A 24199-nucleotide genomic window follows, 5' to 3' on the forward strand; every position below is an offset into this window, starting at 1 on the left:
AAGTCAATTGTCTGCAAATTTTAGTACTTCACTATTATTAACTACTAACCACTCAAGACACCCCTTGTATCTGATCACAGCAATGTGAAAGGGGCCTAGATGGCGAAAGGATATACAAGGAAGGATGAAGGACCTTGCTAATTCACCCGGGACAGCTGTGTTCTAACCTGGTTTCTGGCTCTGTGTAGGGATTTCCACATTGGGGGTCCCACTTGGCGGTTGACTATTGTCTCAGCCCCAAATCTACTCTTCTGTGCTCTGCTTGGTGATGCTGGGACTGGGATTCTGCAGATTACATGTCTCTTTTGTCAGCTCTCTTCCTTTTGGGGTCCTGCAAATGGGGCCCGAAGAGCCCAGGGGAGGGGAGGAAGGACTCCTTCTTTCTATTTTGCTTGCTGTTCATTTCAGGGACAACCCAACAGTAATTTAGCAGCAGCAGTTGGTTCCAGCCTCTAGCTTCTGTCAACAATCCCAGAAGTTTTATGGCATTTGCTCTGAGGTCCAGCACCAGACAGGGAGCACTGCCTCTTCAGGTCTGAGCCTAGCTCCGCGGGGTTCCACCTCTGAGCTCAATAATGACCAGCACTGGTTGGGAGCCTCTCCCGGAGAGGGATTTGAATCCCAGCTCTGTGAGGCACACTCTCTAAACTTCTGGGTGGCAACACCCTAACCCTTTCTCCTATTCTCTTGACTCCAGGGAACCTGTGGTTATTTCCTCCATATTAACGTTGTGCTTTACAACATTTGTTTCAATAATTCCCTATAGCAGATTCCCTTTGTTGAATACTTGGTGTGTTTTTTTTTTAAGATTTTATTTATTTGTTTGACAGAGAGAGACACAGCGAGAGAGGGAACACAAGCAGGAGGAGTGGGAGAGGGAGAAGCAGGCTTCCTGCCGAGCAGGGAGCCCGATGTGGGGCTCGACCCCAGGACCCTGGGATCATGACCTGAGCCGAAGGCAGACGCTTAATGCCTGAGCCACCCAGGTGCCCCTCCTGGTGTGGTTTTTATTTTCCTTACTGCATCCTGACTGATACACACTGACCCAACAAATTCTAGATTTAGCAGAGTGGGTGACATAGCTTTTCAAAAAATGTAATCCAGTGGGAGACCAAACCTATATGAAATACTCCTTTACTCCCAAGAATGAGGACAGAAGAGACATTATAAAGAATCTTAAATAATGTTTCCTAGTAGCTAAAGTTTGAGGTACCTCGACTAGAATTTTCCAATTTGACTGATTGAAGGCATTTGGGATTCTACTACTCCAGATGAGGTAAATCATGAAACAAAGGATACAGTCTTCAAAAGAATATATCCTGGTATTTCATTTAAGATTGAGGCTATTTTTATCCACATAACTGCTTGAGTTAATTATACACACACACACACACTCTCTCTACTATTAGATCCAATCCTTTTTCCATCCCAAACCTAATCTGTTTTTTGACCATGTGATGCTCTGTAATATGTTTGATTAATTTTCATTCTTTAACTGGGTGAACTAGCTAACCGTTGAGATATGCTCTTTTTTGCAAATTTTAACTATCTGATCTTTGAAGTTTGATGACTCAGGTGTCGGGAACATTTGCAGATGGAGGTACGGGAGGTTCACTATCAGCGAACATACAGACAGAGTAGAAAATACAGATAGAGTTTCTAATGAAAATGCTCTGATTAAAGCCTTGACTCAGAAGTCAACATCAAGCTGAATGTGTTCCCTTCCGTGCTCTTTACACAACACTCACCTGAGATACCGATGCTATTTTGTACTAGGATTTCAGTGGTGCCCCTGTTATGTCCAGTGAGAATGTAGGTTTTATATTAAATACTAAGAGAAATAACACTCACATTTGAAAAACTGATGTAGTATACTGAAAACAATGCTAGGAAGAGTAATAATTCGAATTCCTTTTACCATTTAAAAAAAAAATCCTTGTGGATCGTTACCCCGACAAGTAAGGCAATCTCTTGCTACTACTCTGTGGGGATTTTTCATGGGTTACTAAACCCAACCTAGTTTACCATGATGACATCTACAAAAACTTTCTAAGTTTCACTGAATGGCTATCCTAACAGAGGCTCTACACTAAGTGCAACACAGATAAAAATTAACTAAAACTTAACAAAATATGACTGAGAGGTGATCCGCTAGATAACGTTATCTGGAGATGCATTTGTAGGATCCAAAGGCAGGTGTTGAGCATCTGGGTTGAAGCTGGAATGGTAATGGACTTGTAAAGAGCAGCCGTCACACTTAGCAGTTCTGTTTTACCTTTCAAACTAGCAAGCTAACTGGCCTGTTTGTTCAGCTGTGTCTTGACTTCATTCCATCCATGACAGTTATTAAAACATACAGACACATACACACACACACACACACACACACCCCTCTGCTTGAATCTTACAAGCTCTGAATTTTGAAACCAGGTTGCTGAGTCAGTCAACATGTCAGCAGGGAAATGAAATGCCAGGGATAAAGAAGTTGGCATGACCCTAACAAATTAAAGATGGACTGGAAGCACAGAGCAAGGGTAACGCATGAATTTGCTAACAGACCTGCACTGCTGTGGGCAATGATAGTCCTAATGCAAAGGGGAAACGCTCCTGTGGAGACAAGCTTCATAGCAGCTAAGGCAGCATTACCTCTTGTTTGCATGATCGTCTCCTTCTGAGAGAGGCTGAAAGTGTTAGAAAACTGAACCATGCAAAGCTCGGCAAAAAAGGATTTTCTTGGTCAACAGCATAGCCGTAGAAGAAAAAAAATACCAAGATGGGGAAAAAACCCAGTGGATCTCATCTGGGGCCAATTTTCTTATTAAAGAAATGCATACTTTTCAATATTAATACATTCAACATTAAAACATTTCAGTGTCCATACGGTTACATGGCAACCCCATAGTAACACTGCGGACTTAGGATTTCCAGAAGCTGAAGGTTCTCACAGTTCATGAACCTATGAAGAATGTACTGAGTAATCTAGGCTTGTGGGGGAAAAATAAAAAGGTATTGTCAAATAGGTGGTCACAGGATAAAACCAAACTAAAAGAACATCTAATTTTAGCCCCTGTAACCAGAGAAAGCCATGTCCGCTAAAAAATCACAAGGTGGTATGCAAGGTAAAATGCCAGAGGATATTTTCTATTTCCAGAAAGGTCCTTTAGACTTCCCCTTATCTTATCCTTCACCAAAACCGTCTTCCAATGAACACACTTTTAATTAAGCAAGGACTTTCCAAGAAAGGGCTTCTTACCTTTCATAATGCCTGCGGGTGCAAGTAGCTGCGCTGGTGCTCCCAGGATTACCGCCTAATTCATCATAAATGTGTTTCCATTGTCGGCGGGCTGTTATCTGAAAAAATGGCAACGGGAAATTCAATCTTGCATCATAGGAGATTCACAGTGCCAGGATTCAGTACACATGCAACACGCAGGAGAGGACAGGCTGTTCTGGAAACCCAGAGACAGAGAAGTCCAAATGAGTATGCGGGGAGACTCGGGGTTTCCCAGGGGGGTCTCGCTCGTGGTACTTTTCTTGACAATAAACATGGAATTCTGCTTTGGGTTCTATATTGTGTCACTCTTAGAGCATTTCCTCTAAGGCATCTCCCTGGATATTTTATGTAGCTATTCCCCCCACCCCACCCCACCCCACCCCCGAGGACCCAAACTCATACTCTGATCCTTTAGGTCATGTTGATAAAGCATCCAAATAAAATAAGATTTCAGCTAAAGTATCAGTTTAAATGAATCAGAATGAACACTGGTTGCTTAAGGGGCGGGGAAATGGGTGGCCAAGGATAGAGGAAAAGAGAGAGGCTTTTCACCAAACTTGCTTTTGTATCTTCCGATTTTTGACCTGTGTGCTGTGTTGGCCACTTCAAACACTAAATAAAATTACTACATAAATTAATTCAATTGATCAAATTGCTTATGGAATTTGCAGTCATCTCTGGCTATATTTTTAATCCAGGTCCTCTAACTACCAAAACAAAACCCAAATCTGAAACTGTGTATGTTGCAACCTGTTTATTTTTATTCCCTTAGGTCAGGAAAACGGGCTATCAGTCCAATGCTAGGAAAACGAACAACTTCCAAAGTGAAAATGCGAGCTATGTCTACTGGGGAGCTGGGTGAACAGAACCCGGCAGCTTGCAATCCACCCAACGGCATACCATGGTCCTGTTTAATTCCTCTCTTGAATTTTATTTTTGTACGTAAATTAAGATTTTACAAAATAACAGATGCATCATCTGGCAAATGATTAATCTGGGGAAACCACGTCATTTACTACATCCCAGCAAGTCTAGTATTTCCTTGAAACAAGGAGACAGAGCCCATTCTGAGGTCCTTGTAAACGTTTCTGAACAGAGTTCCAGGAAAACTCTGTTATTGGAATGTGCAGGGGGCAGGGTGTGGCAGAGGTGTGCGTGGCAGTGGCTACAATCCGAGCCCCGGGGCTTCTTTTGAAATATACCCGCAGAGCTGCCAGCCGAGTTCACTTAGGGGCTAAAGGCAGCAAGCCAGGGTGGCGGGGGGGGGGGGGGGGGGGGGGGGGGGGGCGTGGATCTCAACTTGCAAACAGGGGCTCTGTCACTGTAATCTAAGGAGGAGGGGAGGGGTGGTTAAATATTACAGGGTAAATGGCACCTTTTCTATTTCAAATAAAAATGCTTTTATTTCTATAAACTGTTCTTGACCCCGAGACAATGGGAAGTTTGCATTGTTCAATTTCCCATGAAGCATTCTTGAACCGATGTGTTTCAACAGTTCTCTCTAGACCGAACCACCTCTTGCATCTCCTGGCAGGTATGACTAAAAATAAAATCTTCCTTTATTTATAGCTTGGTTTAGATGATAATAAATGGTTTCAAGCCCCTTTCAAAACACTCAAAATACATATTTTAGTAATTACTTTATATTTAATTATGATCTCCCTCCAATTTTTTAAATAATACACTTTCAGGCTGGTCTATTCAAGATCTGCGTGAAGGAAGAAGCGAAACAGGATCCTCTTCCACGTATCTCTGTTATTCCTCAAAGCCCTTAGCACACCGAGGCCCCTTGAAACACACCTCCATACTTCCCTCCCTCAGATGAGGTGCGTGGACCCCGGGGAGCCCAGCAGGGCCACAAAACAGCCTATCTCTGTCCCTGCACGCACCTCAGAGGAAACCATCACTCTTGGCATCCTTGTATCGCTCCCGTGCACTCCATTTCATATTTTATGAAATATTTTCACAAGCGTGATATCATTTCATCCTCCCATTAGCCTGTGAGGTAGGTTATAGGAATCTCATCACAGATGAAGGAAGTAAGACACAGAGAGGTTGCACAACTTGCCCAGGGACACACAGCAGAACGGCCATGCCAGGACTCACACCAATATCTTATGATGCCAAGAGCAGACCTCCTTTTCACTACATCAAAACAGCCTCCCCATCAGAATGTGCTGGTGAACAGTCCACGTGTACAGCAGGGTGATAATACAGAACCTAGGGACCTTTTGCTTCACGTGAGGCAGAGAACTGTGGAAATCACAGCTTCTGCTACAAGGTCTGACTTTGAGCTGTGGGTCTCTTACTGGTGGAGAAATAGCACAGCAACAAGGTCAGCAAGAATCTAAGGGGATGGGTTAGGTTAATAGTGCTTTGAGATTTTACTCTCACCTCGTAAAACTATGGCTCCTTCTACCCTGACCATGTGTGTATCTAGTTAGAACAGAGGTTCTCTGTTATGTTCACCAGTGAATCATAGATAACTCTCAATTATATTGGGATCCATCCATTCACTCAACTATTCATTCACCAAACATTTCTTGAACATCTCCCATTGGTTGGGTGCTATGCTAGCATCTGGGATGCAACAATGGAAACCAGACCCAACACCCAACATGAACACATCAGTGTGTGCGTGTGTGCGTGTGTGTGTGTGTTGGGGGATACCAAACATAAACAAGGGACCACACAGATAAAATAATACAGGTTTAAAAAATGTCATGAATGAGAGACCACTGATGAGGAGATATTTAATGTGTGGAAAATGACCATGTACCCCTCCTATACCTATCATCTAGACTAGGGGGTAGTACCCTGTTCAGCACTTGCCTATCACAGAAATAACAAACTTCTTTAAGAATAAATAATGAGGGGCGCCTGGGTGGCCCAGATGGTTAAGCGTCTGCCTTCAGCTCAGGTCATGGTCCCAGGGTCCTGAGATCAAGCCCCACATCTGGGCTCCCTGCTCAGCGGGAAGCCTGCTTCTCCCTCTCCCTCTGCCTCTCCCCCTCCTCATGCTCCCTCTCTCTCTCTCTGTATCTCTGTGTCTCAAATGAATAAATAAAATCTTTTAAAAAAATGCTTAAAAAAAGAATAAATAATGAATTATCAAAAGGAGGAGAACAATCTTCCTCATACTAGGACTGAAACTGTGGCAAGCAGGGGGCCAGCCTCAAGTGCCACTTGGCATTAGTAAGCCACGTGCAGTTGGCTAGCAGTCTGCGTTAGCCCCTGCTGGCAATTCTGGTGTTTAAATACAGTTTTCACCAGTAAGAGTTCATCTGGAGCAAAGACAAGGGCTGGGCCTTCCGGGAAGTGGTCCCTGTTTACCAAGCTTCCACCGGCCGGCCTGGATGAATCAGGCCATTTTGAGATATTTTCTTTCCACAGGAAAGTCATAAAATGTGCTCTTTCCAACTGCTAACTGCTTTTATGCTTTTAAGTACACAGTTCTCCTGGGTACACATCTCCATTTTTTTGTGTCCAGATGTGCTCTTAATTTAAACGCCGTCCATGGGCCTTAAAGCGAGAGATGTCTAAATCTTCCCATTGTCCAACCCACGGTGGGTCCCAGGGCCCTCTAAGGAGAAAGGAAAGGATGCAAGAACTCCTCCTGGCCCAGCTCCCGGGCATCGTGCTCCCACCTGTACCAATGTGCCTCCTGCACTAATATGCTTTCCTCATGCCAAAGTATGCATTTGCTTCGGGTTTTTATTCTGTAGCCCGGAATGTGTGTTATCTCTAAAACCCCACTGGGGAAAAACCAATGTCTGCCTCGTAGTATCTAGCCCCCCGTGCCATTCAGCTGGAAAGTCTGATCTAGCCATGGGGTGAGTTTGACCAGCTCTTTGGTTAAGCTGGAGCCTCCCGGTCATGGTCACGTTTCCACCTGACCTTCTATTATTTTAGGTTTATAAGGATACAAAGAACTTCTGGCTCTGTTTCCTAAAGAGAATGGCCAAATTCATTCAAGCAGTGTTTTCTCTTGGATTGTGCTTCCCCTGTCATTTCCTGCAAAAGCCTCGTTTAAATGATAGGGATTCTTGACATCAACCCAGCATTTACTGGCTGCCATTGGAGGGCACTGGGCCAGGTACAGAGGTGTGGAGGGGGAAGGTGGAAGATGGAGGGCTGAGGGTGGGGAGATATCATGAAAAGAAAGAGAAGTTACTACTTTCAAGGGTTCATAATTTAGCAGGAAGCATAACCCCATACCATTAACCATAAAGCAAGATGAAAAACCGAGCAGACCGCACCCAAGTAAAGCAAACCAATCTAGGTGTGTGGAGACTTCACCTCACTTTGAAGACACTTGACAGTTACTTCTTTCCCTGGTGTGGGTAAGACCAAGAAACTGAAAAGCACTGTACACCTATTATGTTTATGTATGTTCACTGTTTCTAAACATAGTGGTTTTCAAACCGCTCTTTAGAACCCAAGGTGGCCTGAAACTAACCCTTCACACCTCTGCCAAGAAAACGGGTCCAGTGGGTAGGAAAGGAATCTGTCCCATCTATAGCTTACTTGATGCAAATATCCTGTTATTTAAAAAAACAGCAACAACAACTGGGAAACGATTTTAACCCAAGACATGGCCTTGGAGCTTGGTTTCTTTACCTTCGTGGTTGCAGGGATGAAATAATGTTGGAATTTTTGTGGCCTGGTTAGGAAACAGCGATCAGAAATCTTGCAGGATTCGAGTGTGTCCCTGGCTTAAGAATGTAGCAGATGTGAAGTCAAAAGGAACATTTGCTTGCATGCAGCGTTGCCCAGGCTGCTCCGAGAAACAGCCTCTTTCTCGGGACACCTTGAGGGCGGACTGAATTCAAGGAAGATGACTTTTTTTTCCTGGTAGTACTCCAGGAACTGGAGCCTTTCAAAACTACATGACATCATCTTTGGCCTCGAGAATTCTGAATTAAGCAAGAGGCTTTGTCCATCCAGAGTACTAGGGTTAGATTCAGAGGATGTCTTGAAATGATGTCAAAGCCAGAATCTCGTGTCAAAGCCTTCCAAGCAAGAAGACATGTGACTTCTTCCTCCAGATGAGAAATAATGGCCCTGTCTCACCCGTGGGGAGAGACGGACCTGCTAACTGGCATTCTTAGAAGGCACCGCTTGCATGGTCCTCTGCCTCTAGAATAAGATTTTTTTCAAGACCCATTTCCCTACTCTACCTTCTCTCCAAATATTGCCTCTGGCTCACCATCACATGGTTAGCCAAATGGAAATCACTTTAGCAAACCACCCTCCACACGCTGCATCCTGGTAATACCCCAAGCTACTCTTCAAGCTTTAATTGCTTCACCAGACACTGAAGTGAAGACCTCTTTTGCTCATCAGCACAGCTTTACCACTCTAAAATGTTTGGGAGGAGAAGTTGGATATACGATTGTAAAGGAAGGATCCTCACTGCCAACCAATTAAAATGCCAGGATATTGTTTTTTAGGGAATCAAATCCATTCAGTACATTTGCGATCTCTAAACCTAAGGATGCAGAGACACAAAATTCATTTCCAGCAAAGGCAGAGGAGGCCAAGAGAACTGAATACAGCCATTAGTCAAATGCTTATAAAGGCTTAAAATAAAACTTCTACTCCTCTTTTTTTTTTAATTCAATTTGAGGGTTGTGAAGGACTGCAATGAAATAATCCATAATCCGCAATTCAAACCAGAAGGCTTGGAATAGTTTATAACCACAAACAAAAACAAGCCAATTAAGATGGCCTCTTTTTATAACCAGAAGGAATTCCAGAGAGATGTCTTTATCCAATCACAAGTTAACAGCGAAGAGATACATCTACAAATTTGAAACTTGTAATTTTTTACTATTACTGAATGTTTACATCACGTAGACTTCTTGACCCATCTCCTAAGTTCACGCATTTTTCTCAAGAATCAGATAAAATCTCAGCTAGTAGTTAGTGTGTCGGGTAAGGCTCAGGGTAGGTACAAAGAATTGACTGAAAGATGTTACTAACGAAGGTAGGCTATTAGAGGCTTTTCCCAAAATATCACCCAAAATAGGGAGAAAGCACTGTAGATACAAAAGACACCGCTGGGGGTGGAAGGCACAAAGAATGGTCATTTATGCATCTCTTTCCTTCCAATGTTGCTATGGAGGTCATGACAGCTGTGTGCAAAAATCTCAGCAAGTCAGAATCTGAAGAAGTCCACGATGACCCCTCGCAACTCATTTCACCTCACTGTGCCTCACTTTCCTCACTTGTAAAATGAGGGTATGGACTGGAGCAGGGCAAGTATCTTTCTCTGCACCAAGGCCAATTTGCAAAACATAAAAAGGTTCAGACGGTACTCTTTCCCTCATTCAAAATGAAAATGGCTTATCAGGTCCCGACTTAGCTGGATTACCGCTTTATCAAATGGAAAAACCTTCGTTGGAAAGTTGGTGCTGCTTTGGAGCCAAAGAAATGGTAATATTCTGGCAGGCTTCTTTAGTAATAGCATGAAGACAACTTTCTATTCTTTGATGCTTGACTTAGATGTGGCCACATCGTGAAGCGAGGAGCCCACAAGGGCCAGTAGGTGAAGTGGGAATAGTCACTGTTACCATTAGCTTTGAATTAACATCACCCAGAGCGCTTGTCAAAAAGGATTCTTGGGTTCCTAGGCCCAGGCCCACAGCAGTTAACGGCTCAGTGTGGAGGTCTAGACAGCTCCCTATACTTTCAAGTTCCCCTCTGCAAATCTGAGCCCTAGTTCTCGAGTGGCCTTTGGGAGCCACGGATCTAGAAGATTCTAAGATCGCCCTCTGAGCTCTAATGACAAGTCTACACTTGCTTCTGCCACCAGATAATCTCACAGATGAATGTCTTTCAATAACACAGCGATGACAACTTAAGTCTTCAGACGGGATCTTATTCTGGACTGACTTCAAAACTGAATCCTCACTGAACATCTCATTCCGTTTATTGGTCAACATATACCAATAGAAAAATGTATTCTGTACTTGGGGGATTCAAAAGCTTCAACATAGCATGCGAGTAGCCAATTGCTGTGCCTGCAGGGACAGCAAGGTAGTATGAAGCATTAAAAAAATAAAAAGGAAAGGAAGGAGAGAAGAGAGGGAGCACGGGAGGAGGGAAGGAAAAATCCTACCAACCGGCTTCATCTAGTTTTTGACCCCGGATGCAGATTTTATAGTTCACAGGGCTAAGTAGATTTGCTGTCTCAGAGGAGATGAAAAACTTGGGGGTGAAGAATGGCAGGGGCCCAAAGAACAATGAGGGAGTTGATGGGTAAATAGAGAGAGAAGGAGGGAAGGAGCGATTCCAGAGGTTGCCAGTCCTCTTTGTGGCTTGGCTGAAGACTTGCAGCTCATACACATCCAGATGGGAAGCAGATGCTGATCCGGTCTCCCAGATGCCCCGCCCCCCACCCCAGCCCCTCTCTACGTGACTCCACCTACACACACGGTGAATGCAGAATGAGGGGCAGAACATAACACTTAGCTTGTTATCAATCTTCTCTGCGTCGCTCCCCCTCCCCCGCCCCCAGCCAGCCTACAGGATAAGTCCAGGGGCTACCATCCGAAAGCCTTTCTCACAGGGCTCCATCCTCTCTGGACTCGCCTTCAAGGTCACTCATCCCAGCCACCTGGTCACCGGACTTTACATTACTCAAACTCTCCATGTCCAACATCATTCTACCTCCACATTTTATTTCTCCACCTGGCTTTCTCTTCCTGGAAGGCTGTGATAATTCATATCTAAATCCCATTGATTCTCCAAAATTCTGCTCAGATGGCATGAGAGCCACAAGTCTTCCTTCCCTCATTTCTAAAATGGAACAGTACTATACCTGAACAGGGAACGGATCTTTTTCCACTTTGTCTCTTAATCATAACCACTGCCTCTCCTGGATGGCAAGCAACTAGAACCACTGGCCTATGTGTTCCGCTGATTGGCTGATTGCGCAGTCATTTGTTATTTCGCTCTTTCAACAAAAGAAGAATGCCCTGAAACTTATCAGAAGTTTCTTTTGTATATTCTACACCCACTTGCTGTTCCATGGGGAAAACAGTGAAGATGGAGAAGATACAAAAGCAGGAAAAACAGACTCTGAAATTTGTTGGCACTCTCTATCAGTAAACTTGTAAAATGAGGGTATGTTTCTGGGTTCAAAAAGACATTTCATAATATTGTGCAGTATCACGGAACTTATCCGCTGTTCATACAAATGTGTATTCCTGTTCTTAACATCGAGCGTTAGCCTTAAAAATCTAGGCTATGGGACTGACTCCTAAATCCATGAGGCTAGCTCTGAATAAGTTAACTTTTTCACATGGACAAAAGCTATAATTAGCTTAAGATTTTGCAAAACTATGAGCCACCATGGCAAGGAGTCAATCTCTTTGTCCTATCAACAGATCCAACCAAGTGAAAAATTTTATTATTTATATTTACAGAGGGTGTTTGGTAAAACAAATATTTAAGTAAATTCATGTCTATGAAACACACATTTTATAATACTTCACATGAGCATTATATTGCTTTATAAACAGGTACATATATCCCAGGTCTTAAACATTTTACACACACATTTACTCCCATCTTAGAATCCTGAGTCAGAATTCATGGCAGGTATCTCTACAGTAAATACCAGATTATCCGAATCACATCATGCTTGCCATCTTTCCCATTCCAAAACCCTGACATCAAACCATTATATTAGTTTGTGGAACAATATGCTATAGCTGGCAAGAAACCCTGGTTATTATGGTGGGACTAAAAATGAATTTCATTTTCTTGACTCTGTGTCTCTTACTGTCATTTTACTATGATACAGAGATATCCCAGGTTACTTCATAAGGAAAGAAAAAAAAATCTTATTCAATTGCAGAAGAAACTGCACAACTTAATCTGATCATTGTGTGGAGGAGAAAATATTTCCAATGACGACATCTTCCTATGTCAATTGATTTTATTACAGATTTCATCTCTGTGTGCTATATTAATACAGCTCTTTCTTCTTCTTTCAAGATTTTAATCTTAGTTTGTTGCTCTAACGCTTTATTGGTTCAAAATACATGCTGTAAAATCCGTGGCCATCAAATTTTCCTGTGGGCTAAAAATAACCCATTCCTGTCAGTTAGAATTAGCTGATAAAGAGTGTCAGAGCCTGTTCTGAATAAGTTTGATAACTTCCTGTTTATGCGGCACTGACCCTTGTCTAATAAAGCTTCTTTGCCCTAGAATAAGAGAAGATTCTGCTGCATTCTATTCCTTAATGGCCAATACTGATTACTTTTGAAAGCCTTTAATACATTTCCCATATTAGACATGAACAGATGTCAGGTATGTTGCCAAGGGAAATTTCTTTTATGCAATCTTGGCTTGTTGTACAATAATAGCCCTTTCTCAACATGGGAAAAAATTACAGACCCAACTAATTTCCCTGACAGGGGAGAGTTACATATGTTTTCCACTTGTAGTTTTTACGACAAGTTTACAATTTTGCCAAACCTGGAACTAATTGGGATCATTTCCAAAAGCGGCCCAATAAACCCCCAAAAGTGTGGAGCCATTTGAGAAGGCAGTCAGGGACGGTTAGCTTTTGTATTTTCTCCATTTTGGTCAGAGAAGGGGTGGGGGAGTTAGATTGCAAAATTATTTCATTTAAGTTGCTTAAACACTTACTGTTTCATATCCTCCCAGTTTTTGAGCAGCTTGAAACATAGTCCAAAGGTTAACTGTTAGAGGGACAATAAGTATTTAGATAAGCATTGCATTAACATACTTCCAAGAAATGTCAATTAAAACATTTTGTTTTGTTTTCAATGAGAAAGAGAGAAAAAAAAAAAAAACCAAAAACCAAAACACTAGTATCCCAGAGAGCTAAGTTCTTAGGAAACAATTTGCCAAAGGGCATTCAACAACAGGATATATTATTACCACTTAAAATATTTCTTAAGAAACAGTCACAAATACGGAAATGGTTCTACTTTGGGGATAAAGGACAACACAGTTTTAATCCTGTTGCCATCAGCAGACCCAGGGAAGCCCAATTACAGCGTCCTTGGGGAAAAGAGTGAGATTTCAAAATTAGGGTTGGTCTTGTTCAACCCTTAGAAAGAAGCCATTGATTAAAGGGTACTATATCATGCTTCCTTCAGATAAGAACTTATCATAATCAATAAATACCAGCCACTGTAATCCATGATCACCTTTTTAATAGAATGTCTGATGGCAGCACTATATTAAGAACTCATACCGTATTTCACTAACACATGGTGCCTTGCAATGAGTAGGAAGACACATATTTTACCCTTGAAGTCTCGGTGACATAACAGATCAAAGGGAAGGAAGAACTCATTCACAGAAGAATCGAGTCCTGAGTCCACTTAGTCCCCTAAGTTGCCTGTGTGATGTTTCGAGTACATACTCTTCTAGAACAGATTTCTCTTTGCAGGGCTTACATATGTTTATTCTGTTAAACAACTATGCCAAATTGCTAGCAACCCTGTTCATTTGTCCCAAACACCATGGAATGGGACTGCTATGGATTTGACTCTTTTACAAGAGGGGGAAAATTGAATTTCAAGTAATTCCTTGGTAAGGGAAATGAAGAATAAAATTAAAATTAAAAAAAAAAGGCTCTTTGACACAACACGTTGGAAAAGCCTCATTGAACCTTGCACTGTTTCAAAGCTATCGAGAACCCTGCCTCGGCCCTGATTTAATCTGAACCAATGCATAATGCAACAAAGCTGTTCATAGTACATTAATTTTACTTCTATTTCAAGCAACCAGTTTTCAGACAAACATTGTAATCATTCGTAGTTATATAAGTTTATAATGGCTGCGAGTGTTCTCTTGCAATCAGTGCCAATTGCTATTAGGTATGTAAATTGTTATGTAAAACATACAGGTTTGACATTCTTCATCAAAATGACACATGGTTTTAATCTAGGAAGATACGTTTGGAGAAAATACAATTTCAAGCCAGGGGCTCATTGCTCTGTGTGCTACAAAATCCAGACAGAGGCAAAATATATATATTCAGTTGTGAAATCAGGACTGGATCTGGGTTTCTTCTCTTTTTTCTATGGAATTCTGCTCAGCTGCGAGTTTCCTTTTCTACTTAAAAATGTATTATGATGCTTAAATGTAATCCAAAATTGGGCTTTCGGTTCAAATCTGGGTATTTCATGTTTCCTCTGAAGTCAGGTTTTTGTTATCTCTTAACAAATTTGGGGCTTAGGAAATACGTTTTCTCTTTCTGGTTGTTTTGTCCACCTTTCAATGTCCTCTTTAAAGCTGCTTTTTTGCAGGCAACATCTGGGCCTGATAAAGCGACGTCATATTATTATCTCAGAAGAAAGGCGTTACAGACACTCAAAATTGACAAAACAGAAAATGAGAAACTTTCAACATGTCTATTTCCAGTCATAATCAGTGGATTCAAGCCTATAAATATCTCACTGCAACTGCCCCAGAAGGGAACAGCGTAGCGGAAAGGGGCAGGGAGAAAAATTCCTGGGCTGGATGATTTGTAGATTTAGTATAAACAGAGAGAGCATCATCCCCAGATTAGGATTGCAACATAACCCTGAGTTAAAATTTTTTCCCAATTTAAAGAATAGGAGCAGTTTTGATCTTTCAGAAATGAAAACAAGCATACTTACTCTGTTTAAAACCTAAATAGGGTATTCGTTCTATCGGCGTCTTCCTCTCTTTCATGTATTTATAAAGTGCCACCAGGAAAGCCTGCTCATCTGCCCTGCACTCTTCACCGATGGCAACCTTTGGTTTCTCTTCATTGGAGACTTTTTTACAGTTATTATGGTTATTCTTCGGCTTGGACAAGGCTGACCTGGCCTCACATTTCACCTGGAAAAGGGGGGAAAATATGCCACATCAAATCAAGTACCGCCTTGGAATGCTCAACAAAGATACAGCCGTGACACTTCTCACAGTGTGGGAGGGGTTAGCCAGTAAATTAACCTTGCCCTCAAGGAGCTTTTTGGAGGCAACACTGAATATGAATTGTCTCAGACCAGTGGGTGGTAACTTTCCGTAAAGGGCCGGGTAGTAAATATTGCAGGCTTTGGGGCCAGATCGGCTCGGTTGCAACTACTCAACTAGCACAGAAGTGGTCACAGACATATAAGCGAATGGGTACGGCTGTGTTCCAATAAAACTTTATTTATAGAAACAGGTGATGAGGGGACCATGGTTTGCCAAACTCTGCCAGCCTTAGAGTCCTTACAAGTACGTTGATAGGAAACCAGAAACAGTGTCCGCATCTGGTGGGAGTGGGACCATTCTTTTGCCTCTTTACACACTTTTATTTTCCCAAGGGGCACCATCTGTTAATGTCATTGAACAAAGCCCTGTCTTCTTAGTAAATAGTCCCGTATTTCACACTTTGAATCAACATGAAAGAAAGTTTACTTCTTCATAGTAAACTTCTCTTGTTGCTACTATTTCCAGCCACCTGAAAAAAACATGTCAATGCCGGCAGATGTTGGCATCAGGAACACCAGCAAGATGTGTTCTGTCTCTCACTTGAGGGGGATGCCCAGATACACCTCAGCAGGAAACAAAAGAAACCACTCTAATGGCTTTTTGGTCAGCTCTGAGCATGTAATAGGAGATATTAACTTGCCACAAAGGAAAGAGTAGAGGTCAGTTAAAAACTGAAGAAGAGTAAATGGAAAGCGCCATATTTAAAAATTAATGGCAGCCAACGTGCCAGATGTTGTTCCTTCCACAGTCTAGGTGAATATGGAACTCAGCAAACTGAGTGGCTAACCTAATGTTCCCTGCTCACTGCCATGTTCTACAAGAAGCCTTTGATGGTTGTTAAATATAACGCTAAGTTGCTGAGCTATTTTAATTATAAAAGGGGGAAGTACAAAGGGTCAGACTTTGAGTTCAAGTGCGCCCATGGGGAATGTGTACATTCCGATATTCTTTACATCTCTATATCTAACATCGAAGAGAAGAGGGCAAGTGCTGGGGAAATGTTATGAATAAAAATGTCCCACATATTCGACATTGTTTTCCATTTCAGATTTTTGACCCCTCTTTTTCTTTCCCTTCAGTGTCTCCTTCTCAGGCCTTAAAAATATAAAAGGCTATGCTTATTTATAAAAGGGAACTGTATCCTACTGCCAGGGCTTTCTTTAACTTATTCTCTCAAGTGAACATGTGAGGTTAATATCTTTAGACTGGTTCTGGAAAAAATAAAACTTCCTGTACAATCATTCAACTGGGCCTCTAGATAAGATTTTAATTTTTAAGGGGCTGTGGAAATGGGACTAAAACATTTTTCCATGTAGAATTTTTACTTACAATATTTTCGAACTTTAGCACTTTGTCACATTGCATTAAGGAGAACATCCTGTGAAACTTTATGTCGTCATCATTTCTCACTGTCAAATTTTAGACTGAGTCTCAAGTTCTGATGAAATCTCTAATTTAATGGCTTTTTGAAACCAGAAAATCATTCCAGTTTTAATCTGTATTGCCCCTGGCCTTTCATGAGTGCTTACGATGTAGCCAGACTCCGTTCTAAGCACTTTTTAAGGTATTATCTCATTTTATGTCCACAACCCTAGTGAGGCTCGTGATTATTCTTGCGTTAGAGATGAGGAAACTGAGGCACAGAGAAGATGAGTGATGGCCACAGGATCATGTCCAAGTTAGTAAGTGGTGAGCTTGGAATCTGAACCCAGGTAGTCTCATTCTAGGGCTTGTGCGGTATTAAACACTATAATTTACCGACACTCATAAAAAAATAGAATCAATAGTCAAAACATACTTCCAATTAAAAGCATATCTTATTACTAGGCATCACAAAACCTACGGCTTAGAAACATGATCTATCAAATGAGGAATACAAGATAAAACTAGGTGGTTTCCAAAGTATAAAAGGGCTCCATTCCTTCTATTGTATATTGAGCAAAGGGAAGGAAACCAGTATCAATTGAGCCCCCACAATGAGCTGGATACAGTGCTGTGGGCTTCTCATAGTCCACCAAATGTTCATAACAACCATCAAAGGGAGGCCTCTAGCTCCATTTTACAGTTGAGGAAAATGAAGCTTGGTGAGGTTATATATTTTGTTAGTCGGCTCATGGGGGCAGAACTCTGGGTTTAGACTCAGGTCTGCCTCACTCCAAACCCTGGTTTTGCACAAACAGGAGTAGATATAAGATTTGCATATAAAACAGGCTGAGTCTTAAATTTGCAGCGATCATGGGCCATTATTTATATTATGAGGTCAGAAGTACCACTGTTAAGGGAGTATGAGCATTCCCTCAGTGTCTAGATGGCTGCCTAACCTTCTGCCTCAAACTGTGCAGAAATACCCAGAAACAGAAGGAAAGCATGGGCCAGGTGCACAAACCAGGTCCAAAATCATTCAGACTCCCTGCTTTGTAGAGAAGGCTCCTGGGAAAGCCAGGCTGCCGCCCACTGAACTCCACCCTGAACCCCGGTGGGTGAGCCAGCAGGTTTCTCCTCTCGGGGGCGGGGGGTGGGGACACGCAAAGGCTTTGTAAGAAGTGAGCAGCGGTTTCGTTTCTCGGGCTAGCTCCATACCATTTCTTCAGTTAACATAAAGAAGCCCTTTAGGCTATTACTCTGTTTCTGGGTAGGACCTAGCCAAGTTCCTTTCTACATATTCTCACATTTACCCCAAATATTCTCATTTTAATCCCCTGCAGTTTGAAACAGGAGCTGGTCTTCATGTTGACCTTGAGAAAGACCAACCTTTTGATGGTGACAGTTAATTACGAGATCTGTTTTTCCCAACCTGAACACCTTCTACTTGTTGAGTTCACTAAGAGCTTTGGGGTTTCTAAAGTGATTGAGGAAGTGCTAATTAAAGAATCCACATTTAATGTTTTCAATGAACCACCACCTATTTGATATTAACCACATCCTTTCACTGGACTGGCAGCAAGATGTGATGAACCAGCAAGAAAGAAGAAGCTATAGTCTAATTTTGATGTGCTCACTAACTTGCTGGGAGACCCTCATCTTCTTCCCAGTGAAGCAGGAAGGATAATTCCTGGGGGTGGTTCTGAGAACCAAACTGGATGAAACATAGTGAAAATAACGAAAGTATCACATTTGTGAAATATCAAAGGGATGTTTGTGATTTAAGTGAAAGAACATATGGCATACCACACCATGGTTTCCCTTTTTTTGTTCCTTTTAGAATATAAACCACCTGTAATATACTTCTGGCCTTTCGAAAGTGCTTACAGAATGTGAAAAGTCATTTGCCTTCTATCTGTGGAGGCCTTCCATTAGAGGCCTGGACCGAGAAGATTTTTCTCGTACAGATCACCATATGAATGGGCTTGGACCCACATCTGCTGCATAAGATGATCCCAGGGAAATAGCAGGATTTGGTTGGACACTTTCAAGACATCTTCGGAGAACTGATAGCCTCTTCCCCGGGTGACTTTTGCTGTCACGGGATCCTCTGTCCCTAACAAACAGAGTCTTACAAAGCTGGCTTTTACGTTCACATTGAGAGAGTGCAACCTTTTGATGGCAACGGACAAATTACTCGAACTGCTCTTCCAGCCATGCAGACCACAAATCCAGGAGGTTCTCATGCTAGAGAGCTTTGCTGTGTGGAGCTGGTATATATCCATGGTTAGAAATAGTCTGTTTGAGACACTTTTGCAAGACACAGTCACACAGGTCTTGGTCATAAAGCCAAACTGTTACTTGAAATATTGCTTCCAGGTCAGCAAGTGATCAGATGGTCACAAGCTTGTAATCTCTATCACAGTGTTTCATGAGAAAAGACCCCTTTAAGACATAAATGCCTTTCTAGTGGTTATCCTGGTCCCAGAGGTGGCCTGTTCATTCCGTAGAGACCTTCCATCAGTCTGCTGGTGTCAACACACCAGCCCGCCATACTTTTTATCTACTAGTCTCTTTCTTTTAGTTGAAGTGGTCTTGCCAGACCTGTTGGAAGCAGCCAAGGCAGAACTGTAATCCAAGACTCTGAGAAGAGCTAGGTCTTTAGACCAGTGCCTAGGGGCTGACTGCGGCCGGTGCCTCATCCACTCACCACTGAAACCAACAATGGAAGGGTGATCCACCTCCTTGTAAAGATTCTGAACAGTAGCGTTGGTGGGAGGGGTGTGGAAACGGTCCCTCAGAAAACCCAGGTTTGACTACGATCCCTCCTAAGAAGTCAGTGAACATCAAATACAGAACAGGCTCCTGTTCTCTTCAGTTTTGTGGGTCCTACTGTGAGTCTTGAGCAGCCTTCCCTGGTGAGAAATATTGGAGGTGCTGGTCTTTCAGATCAATTCGCTCATACGAATTGATGTTTTGTAAAATTCCCAGAGGCATACTTCATTAGTAACTCCAAATGACATGGGAAGGAGCTTCATCCTGCTGGGCTCAGGTACGGAACATACTGGGGTAAACACATGATGTCACCTTGGAGGTATGGGGCAGGGTGCCAACATAAGACACCAGCAGTGCAAGCTCCGCTGAAGGCTAAGATCCTAAAACCTTCTCAGTCCGTTCTACAGTATTGCAAACCACATCACAGGGAATAACTGTTCCTGCTGACATTCTTTGAGACCACGGAAGCTGAGAGGTAGTTCTAGGGCTGAGATGTTCAAATTACTAGAAAATGTCATTCTTGGTACCCATGTGCACTCATTTGCAGAAGGTGAAAAGAGCAGGACAAAAGTAACTTTAGGAAAGCAGATCTGTGTATAGCCAGAAAATACACATTTCTACTGGTTGATCTCTGTGTTTTAACCCTTTGCATTCTTGGAAGCATGAAGAAATCCTAACCAAAAAGTCCTCAGAACTTCCTGATTAAACAATCATCGGCTGAAAGTAAGACTTGTAAACTGTGACTGTCTAGGGTTGGCTTCATTAAACTGGGAAGAGGAGTGGTATACAGAGCAGAGTAACAGTAGACTGTCAACACAGAACCAAATTCATATTTTCCTACATCAGAATCTTCCAAATTCACCACTAGTGAAAATGCTCCCATTTTCATAAGCTTACTTCCTGGATCTGGAAACATAGTATCAGTTGAAATCTGGTCTTCAATTCCAGTCCTAAGGGGGTTATTGCTGTCTTTGGCACAGAATCAACACCTAAGCACAAAGACCCAATAAACAGAACCGTGCAAATCTGACCAACCTCACAAAAGTCAAAAAGGTAAGTCTAAAAATATAAAGTGACACTTCACCCTTCATGGTGCTAAATACCTCAGGCATGCACTTTCAAGACTCCAAGGAATGCTTGGGCAAAATTGGCCCGGGCCCGAAAAATAGTTTAGAATTTGGATTTTCATTCTGTGTTAATAGAGATCTTCAAGAAGATACAAATGCCTATATGGGTACCTGTATCCCTGTAACTATTTTTCCGTACAGGTAAATAGCCTCAGTTTTACTCTAAGGTAAATGAGAGGTGACTTTGAAAAAATATAACTAAAAAACGTAATTCTAGCTATTTCTAATTTCATCCTCTGTTAATCTCTGCAACATATTTAGATGAACACGTTCAGAAACAGGATGGTTCAGCTTGGTCTATTTTTGATACAAGCAGAGTAAACTATGTCATTGTGTCACCTTCTATGAAATCCTCAGCTTCAATGACGTGGGCACTTAATCATCTGTCCTTTACCCAACAGGCCAGACTGGGAGGTGGGAAGCCTTTCTGTTGACTAATCAAAATGCCTGCACTCCCCCTCCCCCAACCACCCAGGGGAGGGAACCGATACAGAGAGCTCTGAATACCGAAGCCAGATTCTGAATTGAAAACTGCCACCAAGACACAAGAGCAGAGAGATAAAGAGAAAAAGGAAAAATAAAAAGAGGCAACCAAATAGAGAGCAGGGAGCGAATGACCGTACCTTGGCCACAGCCTTGCCATCGGAGTTGTTGTTGGAATCTTTAACACCACTGAACGAATCTCTTCTCTGTGGGCATGGTTTCTTTTTGCGTGGTCTGCCTTTAAGATTTGGCGCTGAAAACAAACGAAGAACAAACTGATGTACACTGTCATTTGCATGGGTTTCCTTATTAAAGACCAAGAATGTTAACAGAGTGGTGCCCTCTAACCTGTTCGGAGGAGCGCACCCATGTGTGGAAGCCAACCCTCACGTTATGCCCCCTTCTCTGAAGGGCTGCGTCTTGGTAGACTCTACAGTTCTTCCCAAAGCTAACATGTCTAATTAGTATAAATAAAATGAAGCTCTCGGCTCTCAAGGACAATGATCAGGAAAATGCACTTCCCTACTGTTAGAAAAGAAACATGTTGAGCTGAAGGACAACTCTAAGCCAGGCTCTGAGATGATTCCTTTTGTTTTGTATCTGGTTTTCAGAAACCTAGGTGATATGCCAGCCCATTACAGTATCATAGTAATGTAGCATTTGAAAGCCTCTCGCCTCAAAAGTGGAGACATGAGTGTTTTCTGAAATTATGATCCAAATAAGCTGATTGGATACAAATAAGTAGAGAGAGAGAACAGAAAGAACATTCATCATAACAATCGGAAAGATATTCTTACAGGTATTTACTAATAATATTGCGACCAGCATGTTTTAAATCGCAGCAAATCTGGCAGCTACATTCAAATCAGCATGCTCTCTTTTCCTTTTCAAGAGAGTTTTTATGAAGATCTCGAGGGTTATTTAAAATAACTTGCAAAGATCACACTGAGGTTGGCCTGATTCCGTGAAGATTATACTTTTTTAAAGCCACAGACAAGATGCAAATCAAAGTTCCATTTCATCCTTGATGTTGAGCTCGAATCCCTTTAAGATCCACAGAGAAAGCAGCAAAAAGAGGGCTGCTATTTATCTCGTGCTCCAACTGTCCAGCATCAGCTTTCACATTAAGCTCCATCAGTCACCCAAGCCGAGCAAAATTAAAACAAACCACTAATCGAGCAGCCCTTGAACAATTCCAAACAAATGAATTATCCCCCAAGCAGTTTTCTTCCAGCCCTTTCGAGGCACCCACACTTTTTTTTATTGCTTTAAGGTAGGATGATGACAGCACCAATTCTGAACAACTAGAACGCTGTTAATTGTTGTTCAACTTCCTGACATCACACAGTTAACCAGGGGTTTTAGGACATTTGATATTGTACTCATCTCATCCACATAACGAGTCCCACTCATTTGATTTTTCTACTGTGGATAACAGCTCTGCTGTTGGGAAAGCTCAGGAAAGCAGAGCTAGCTCCTTTACAGTCCGGCAAAAGTTTAAAAAGTGGCTTGGGGGGCTCAGGCTCCCCCTCCTAAACCCGTTCTCCTCTCCTTCCCCCCCCTCCCCAGAGGAGCGTCCAGAAGTCCATCCCCCAAAGCCAGCCTGGAATTATCACAGGTAAACAAACTCACAGACAAACATCAAGCAAAGAGAAAGTAGCGATTACCCATTCCAGTCGACAAACATCTGCCTGAGGATGTCTGTGCTCATGAAAGCTACAGCATGTGACTCCTTCCCGGCCCCGTCCCTGGAAGTCTTGACTTGGTGTGGATGTCAGCTTCCCTCCCAACGCGAACGCGAACGCGAATGTGAATGCGAGCTGCCAGGCTCCGCGCTCTGCTTACAACTCCCCTCCCCCGGCAGCTCCATTACTCACGTAAACACACAGCAGTGACTAGCACGGAGTGTGTGGGATGAGCTCTGAGGACTTTGCCGGAGTTGCCAGACTGGCAGGGAGGGCTCTGCTCCCCTCCCCCCGGCCCCCCCCTGCGCGGGGTTGGTGATTTCATCGGGCCTGTTTTGTGGATCCAGACCTCCTTCTCCTCTGTCACAGTCTCATGCCACCACCTTCCATGAACTGACCCGGGCTTCAGCCTGGAGCCAGGGCGTGGACTATTTTGGTTTGAAGACTCGGGGTAGCACAGAAGTGTTTCCACCACGGACCCAAGTGCTAAGACTTTAATGAGCGTGAGGGAAGGATGTACTTTCATGTCCCTTATCAAAATAATAGCTGAGCAGAAAGCTGACAGAAAGGGAGCCTGACATGGGGTAGGTCTGAGACATTTCACGAAAAAGAAACAAAACAGTATCGCCTCTGTTCTCAGACTTGTTAACTATGATCTCTCCTTCCTCACATTTTGGCAAAAAAACACTTAAACCTAAAAGCATTTCTTTCCAGAAAGCTTTCAAATCCCAAAGGCCTTTTAGATAGAACTTGTACTGAACAGGCTGTTTTAAATACAGGCAAAGGTTCCGGGAACCGACAATAGGTCATCCTCAAATCGGGTCTATTTTCTCCATTCTTTGAGCTGTTTTCAGAACCCAGAGAAGGACATGCCCTTCCCCAGCAGATTCTGAGAATTTTAAATTTAGAACAGGCTAGCACCTAATATTCTGGTCACGCAAACTTAAACTCTAAATGGGACCTGATCAAGAGAAAAAAGCCTTTTGTTCCTAATGAGGCAAGTCGCTGACATTTCAGGTAGGCTAGGCAAATCCCACCAATGGCTCAAGCCTCAGACTCAGGTACCTCTCTTCTCATTTCTCCTCTGCCCTCCTTTCCTGGCTTTCTCTTCTGGAAGGTACCACGGTCTTCGTGGTACTTTAGCTGTGGTTGATGGGTTATTATTATCCTCAGTTGGAGGGTACTTCAGGGCAGGACCATGTGGGATTCATCTGTCACCTGCCCAGCACACACCCAGGAGATGGCATTACATGATATCAGCCTGGTGAATGAATAAGTGACGGATGAAACTAAAGATGCCCACATGTACCTCCTTCAAGTCTTCACGAGCCAAGCCCGCCAACCTGCCCCTGTGTGTACCTGTCACACCGGGCACCTGTAAAACTGCCTTCACCTTCTCTATTTACACTTGAGCTCTGGGAACGTAACCCAGCGACTTCCAAGTTTGCTCTGAGAATTGAGACAAAAAACCTAAGGCCCTTGGTTCCTGATGACCGTTA

General features: G+C 42.7%; 1 protein-coding gene across 2 annotated transcripts in view; it reads right to left on the reverse strand.

The window, feature by feature from the left end:
- Positions 1–24199, reverse strand: part of ARID5B (AT-rich interaction domain 5B) — a 176756-nt gene that overhangs the window by 22290 nt on the left and 130267 nt on the right. The window contains exons 1-5 of one of the 2 annotated variants that reach the window (XM_028123976.2): positions 22683–22931; positions 21156–21268; positions 14926–15130; positions 12938–12990; positions 3254–3351 (exon numbers count right to left, since the gene is read on the reverse strand). In XM_028123976.2, the coding sequence (XP_027979777.1) occupies positions 3254–3351; positions 12938–12990; positions 14926–15130; positions 21156–21268; positions 22683–22686 (473 nt within the window). In that variant the 5' untranslated portion in view covers positions 22687–22931. Of the gene's footprint in view, positions 1–3253; positions 3352–12937; positions 12991–14925; positions 15131–21155; positions 21269–22682; positions 22932–24199 lie in introns of those variants that run through there. The other variant, XM_028123975.2, reaches the window with a different exon arrangement.

Source organism: Eumetopias jubatus, unplaced genomic scaffold (genome assembly GCF_037043125.1).
Source record: "Eumetopias jubatus isolate StellerSeaLion01/CBP00866 unplaced genomic scaffold, mEumJub1_p1.0 scaffold_17, whole genome shotgun sequence".
In the NCBI taxonomy this organism is placed as follows: domain Eukaryota; kingdom Metazoa; phylum Chordata; class Mammalia; order Carnivora; family Otariidae; genus Eumetopias; species Eumetopias jubatus.